Here is a 6,210-nt window from a genome sequence, read left to right on the forward strand (position 1 = left end):
AAGGATTTGTAGAATGCTACAGGAAGGCCATCTTTCTTGGTGTTTTACCATCAACCATAGCATCCCCACTACTTGCTTGAGCTCTTTAACAATGAGGGATTTTCAAGGTAGACATTCTCAAAGTTTTTGACAATCCGTTTCCTGGCCTCCTTGCACAACAACCTAGCTTCGACTCATTAGGAGGAATAGAGTATCAGAGAAGCCTTTGGAAGTGCATATGGATCAATTGAATGCTCTTTGTTGTATCAGCTGTTGCTGCTAAAGTATTGTCACATAATTTTGAAGAGGGATTTCTTCCTTTGACCTCTTTCTTTTGATAAGTTTAAAAGTTTCTTTGGTTGGACTATCGATTTTACCAGCCCACTATTCCCTAAGATAGGCTTTAGACTCATTGAGCTTTAGGTCTCACCTGGCTTGTAATAGCTCTTCTTGTGCTCTGAAGTCCCCTATCCTAGCTCACGTCTCCAAATAGTTGATAGTATCTCTGTTTATGTCCATTATTTGTGCTCTGATCTTGGCTCTATTGTACGTTCTTGCTTGCATAAGAACTTTTTGGGTCCTCTTCACTACCTCTAGCCAGGAAACCTCAATAGACTCTTCTGTGAAACATTCCACCCAGATATCACCAATCTTTCCCCAAATACTTTTAGAACAAAAGAGTTTTGGATAAGCCTTAAACCAAGAGATGGATGGCCTCGCCATTCCAAAGTCACATTTGAGTGTGACAGGTTTGTGGTAAGAGAGAGAGAGAGCAGGGGGAATCTAATTAGACATCAAAGGAAGCCTCACTCAACAAGTCCTGGGAAAGATAAATTCTATCTAATCTGGCCTCTCTTCTATTAAGACCTGTTTGATTGTTGCACCAAGTGAAAAGACCCTCTTTACCCATGCCAACTAGATGCAATTTTTCCTCCTTTGACAACTAAACCTTTTTCTAGCCATGTGTCCTTGCTAGATTTAACCATGTTAAAGTCACCTAGGAGAAAACCTCTTTCACCAATTATATCAAGTGAATCCCAAGTGCTCTTCCTGTCCCTATAATTGTTTGGGGCATAGATAGAGGTAATAGTGAAACACTGCTCTTTCATCAAGCCAGTTAAAGAGACCCATCTATTTTGCATGTCAACCAGGTGGTGAAGGATGCAGCCCCCAAAATGAGAGAGTATCCATAGAGCTGTCCCACCTTTACCATCTTCAGATTTAACCATGTTAAAGTACCTAGGAGAAAACCTCTTTCACCAATTATATCAAGTGAATCCCAAGTGCGCTTCTTGTCCCTATAACTGTTTGGGGCATAGATAGAGGTAACAGTGAAACACCACACTTTCATCAGACAAGTTAAAGAGACCCATCTATTTTGCATGTCAACCAGGTGGTGAAGGACGCAGCCCTCAAAATGAGAGAATACCCATAGAGTTGTCCCTTCTTTACCATCTTCATGATTGGTGAAGTACCAAAGTCTTATTCAGTCAAAATTTTTGAGTCTATTTTGTGGAATGTCACCCGTTACTTTGAGGCTAAAACATGAGGGGAAAGGGAATTAGCTTTTAGCCAAAAAGCTAGCTCCTCACTTCTTCTAGGGTCAGCTAGACCCCTGACATTGTAAGGAAAGATACAAATTTACTTACCATTCTATTTGGATCCCTTTTTAGTGTTGGGATTTAGGCTATCACTTTTAAAACTAGTTATTTTTTATTGTCTTCTAAATTTGTTTTGGACAAGTGTAAAGGATTTATTCTGAAGGGGGGATTTTCGTCTTCTTGGGAAGCCCTGGGTAATTCCTCTTCGGAGTCAAATCCTACCATGTTGTCAATGACCATATCATCATTTCCATTGATGTCTTCTTCAAAATCCTTGGACCATTTAGGGTCAAAGTCATCATCTTGCATTTTTTCTTGATTTTCTTTGATCCACTCTTCAGTCTCATCCTCAACTAAGGCTTCAAAGGAGTTCTTAGTGAAAGGAACTTGAGGGGGCTTAGGTAGCTCCTGATTTGGGGTAGATTTAGGGCTGGAGGGAGATCCCACATATATAGGAGCCTTTTCTACATATTTATTCGAGGCCTTGGGCATCCATTTCTCAATCTGTACCATATGAGGCTTAGGAGTGGGAGGGACCTGTGTCTTGGGCTTATTCTTTTTTTGGGTATAATTCTTCACAACATGACTTGCAAGTCCACACAGGAAACAAGAATTAGGAAAATTCTTATAAAGAAGTTGTTCTTCTCTAAAAACACTTCCATTTCTGTTGAGGATGACTAGAAAATTAGGTAGGTCCTCAGCTATATCCATTTGGATGCAAATTCAAGGATTCCCCTTAGGGTTTATAAAGTTTTCAGTTTCAACACCTAAAACCTTACCCAACCCCCTATAGAAAGTAGGGAGCTAGTTATAGAGGGACAAAGGTAAGTTAGGCAATTCCGGATGCGTCAATTTTACGAGCAAAAACCTATGAGCAGGTTTATCTGAGCGTGTTTTTCAAGAGATTTTTAAAAATGTTTTTCTTTAGGAAACATGGTTTTTACACTTTTATTTTCACTAGAACTAGATCCCTTTATCATAAAAATATACAGACTAGTCACTCATTCATTTTTACACAACATAATTTTCTTATTTAGAGACATCCCTTTGTACCCCTGTTATTACCTTAAAAAAGTGTTGATTCCTTTAAGAAACATTCCTCATAATCACTCTCAATGTAATAATACTATGCATATATAATTACTTACTAACACATTTATATCATATGGCAATATCTTTTTAGTGTTTTTATAGCATATTTATGGACATGTTTCTAAAGAAGTTTAAATTACTATAAATAAGTATTAACTTGGGCTTATATATCACTCTCATAAAATACATGTAATATTTAATACTATATATGAAAGATTTTCCAAAATATAACTCCATAGATGTGCTCAAATGGGGTGTTCCGATCAATTTGAGTGGTTGAATGACTATATTTGGACATTGGATATGAAAGTTATGTCACTTTTAAAAGTGCTGTCCAAGGTAGTTTCGCCAGTGAAACTACCTTGGGAGACTTGCTTCAAAGGGGTTTCGCTGGCGAAACTACCTGGATGGCTTGCTTCAATGAGTTTTCTTTGAAGAAACTCTTTCATGAAGATAGGTTGAGAGAGGGTTTTCAATGTCACCCCCTATTAAGTAAAAGTTGTAAGAAGGATCATAAGGGAATTTTCATAGAGAAGTCTACTCTACATGTGGGTTTCTTCAAAAGCCATCCCATTATGCTCTCACCATTCCTACAGATTCACCTAAAGATTTTTGTATAAAATAGGCATTGCTATAATACTTTGCATATTTCTAAGTGAAACTATGTTTTCTTTTGATCGATTTTTGCCATATTTATGCATAGTTGGAAGCTTTTTTTTTCCTTCGCTCGGATGCTCGGAAGATTTCACTCAGAAAATGCTCCTCCTCGGCAATTCCACCCATATGGGAATTGTAGTGGTCTTGGGTTTGTCTAGGGAGAAGTCAAATGGTCCACAACCCATGTTGCAAGGCTTTTGCTACCATATCGGCCCTTTTTTTAGTCCTAGTTTTCTATGCTTGCTCTATAGATGTTTTTGAACACCTCAACAAAAGATGGCATAGGAGGAATGCTCATAAAGTGTGGATAGTAATATTTGAAAGGATATGGTCAAACTCAATCCTAATAAAATAGTAATGATTCACAAAGCTGTGACGGATAGTAAGGGCATGGGAAGTGTACAAGGTCTTTTAGAAGACAAGACAACATTCCCTAATTGTTTATCAACTATGAACAATCTTTGCATGTCCAAATTTTCTCTTTTCCTTTTAACTATGCCTATGTACTACTTGGTGGCATGCCCAATAGATAAAAGACAATTGAACATCACTCCAGAGTCATGTCTTATGGAATATAGGAATGGAGAGAAATACTAGCCTTTTTAGAGGGGAGTTCATGGATGCATGACACCTTACTATGACCATTAGGGGCGATTTGGGTTCACAAGGCTCTCTCATGGTGAATGAAAATAGGAGCATCGTGACAACTTGGAGCATTGTGACACCTTGGTACAATAGATGCACGACATCTTCAAGATGAACATTTGTTCGGCAAAGAAAGATCTTTGGCAAAAACACTTGGAATACACTTCCAGAGAACTTTACTGTTGCGATACCCCAGGAAACTGTTGTGCCTCAAACCACCACCCCTTAGAAATGGTTCTACAACACCCCATGAGACCACCCCTCGGCTGATTGTACCTAAGGTTAAGGTAGAGTTACCTTTGCAAGATGCTATTGTCTTCTCTAATGATGATGCTATTGTGGATGTTTAAAAAATGGAAATGTCTTCAGTTGATACATACTTTAATGCTTTCACTCGCTTTTGTATATGGGGTTAAGAAAGCTTTTTTGTAAATAGACAACTTTTGGGATCTTATCAATATAAACCCGTAATCTACCTCCCCGCCCCCCCCAAAAAAAGCCTCCATGTAGCGGCTACAGTTTGAATAGATGTTATGTTAGAAGATGATAATCTAGATTGAGAAATCACCAAGAGGGGCCGAAAGCAAACGAGCGCTAAAAGAAAGGCACACATAGAAGAGCTTTCAATAAAAAAGCAAAAACGTCGAGATGCATAGATGTAATTGGTTAAAATTTGTGGAGCATAACTAGTTGATTGGTGACACAATGGTACTCCTTTGTGTATTTTATGCTACTCTAATAGTTCGTTCATGTGTCCTGAGAAATGCATTATCGTGTGCCTAAGGTAGTGTAAACACCAACTGCCCAAGTGTGGGCAAGAGCGGAGTGCTTTGATGTGGTCGTCATGTGCAAAGGGGGGCACCCATGAGCATGGGTAGCCTCCATTCCTTGCCTGTCCATAATATACGCTTACAAGGAGCTTTGCACCCTACACTCACAAATCGAAAACTTGAGAAGGGGCTTTGCACCCTACACCATAAGCTTGCTTTGCGACCAATGCTTGTGTTTTTCAAGCTAACGTGCGTAACTAGAGCGTTCTCTCCCATGGATTTTGGATGTGACAAGTTAGTGAAGGAGAAGCAAATGAGAGGACTCTAAATTGAGAGGGTGTGGTGTGTGTAGGAGACTAAACCATTGAGAAGGAATGGCAAGCTTCATTCTCTCCACCTCTGGGCTTCAACATCCCCCTTCTTCTTCGTCTATCCCCTCACACTCGCTGCAGAGAGACCATAGGATCTGTTCACCCTTCCATCGTCCCCTCTCTGCTTCGCGCGTTCCTCCTCTGTCTGCTCGGCCCTCGCCTGCCCATTGGCGCCTTCCCAGAGCCATGGCTGACCGAACCAAGACTGACTCCAAAGTGGAAGAAAAGCTCGGCGTACGCATCGAGCGCAATCCCCCGGATTCGCGCCTTTCTGAGCTCCGCGTGCGGTCTTGGCCCAAGTTCGCACCATTCCCCTTTTCCGCTTGCTTGATTTTGGTGTACTAATCGACTCTAGTCTAGGAAATTTTAGCTCTTCCTCTCGCCTTCAATCCTTTCTTCGTGTTGAGTCTGAATCAATGCTTGCAAAATAAGATGTTGGCTGTGCTTATCTTTTGTATCTGCGTTGCAGGTGGGGCTGTCCTCCTAGTAAATTTCCATGGACCTACTCAAGCACAGAGACATGCTACTTGCTGGCAGGGAAGGTGAAAGTGTATGTCGAAGGCTCTACAGACTACGTGGAGATTGGTGCCGGTGATTTGGTCATCTTTCCAAACGGCATGAGCTGCACTTGGGAAGTATCTGAAGCTGTGGACAAGCATTATTCGTTTGCGTAGTTTTATTGCTATGGATACCTACAGTGCTCCAGTATTGTGTAGTTTGACTGCAAGCTAAAATGAAGTACAGTTTATGCATTAATTCTTTGTTATCTTTTGGATGCACCTGAAGCTCATACGTCAGTTCATAAAGAGAGAAAGAGATTAGAGCCCTGCAAATGCTTCGCTCCGATGCAGTCCAAGCCATTTCCTTGAACCTACCTTTGTCAAATTTGATTCTAAGAGAAAACATATATTTGTCAAATTTGGGTCTAAGAGAAAGCTATGTTTTATGTTTTTTTTCACGTGAATTATGATTTCCTTGCACTTGAACACTCATCAAGAGGAAGCAAAAAAAGACGAGCTCCGTTTTTTTCTAATGAGGTAAGGTATGGTAGGTTATATTAGTTCAAGTTAGGTTAGGTTATATGAGGTTATGCTG

General features: G+C 40.2%; 1 protein-coding gene across 1 annotated transcript; it reads left to right on the plus strand.

The window, feature by feature from the left end:
- The first annotated feature begins 5,031 nt into the window (after nucleotides 1–5,031).
- LOC147894758 (uncharacterized) lies at nucleotides 5,032–5,881 on the plus strand. Its single transcript, XM_087384735.1, has 2 exons — nucleotides 5,032–5,414; nucleotides 5,585–5,881. Exons 1-2 carry the CDS (start codon nucleotides 5,119–5,121, stop codon nucleotides 5,787–5,789), a joined length of 501 nt encoding a protein of 166 aa, XP_087240861.1. The 5' UTR covers nucleotides 5,032–5,118; the 3' UTR covers nucleotides 5,790–5,881.
- Nucleotides 5,882–6,210: the final 329 nt, after the last annotated feature.

This window comes from Dipteris shenzhenensis, chromosome 14 (assembly GCF_047967505.1).
Source record: "Dipteris shenzhenensis isolate YYH24624 ecotype China chromosome 14, Dip_SZ_1.0, whole genome shotgun sequence".
NCBI classification, from domain to species: Eukaryota; Viridiplantae; Streptophyta; class Polypodiopsida; order Gleicheniales; family Dipteridaceae; genus Dipteris; species Dipteris shenzhenensis.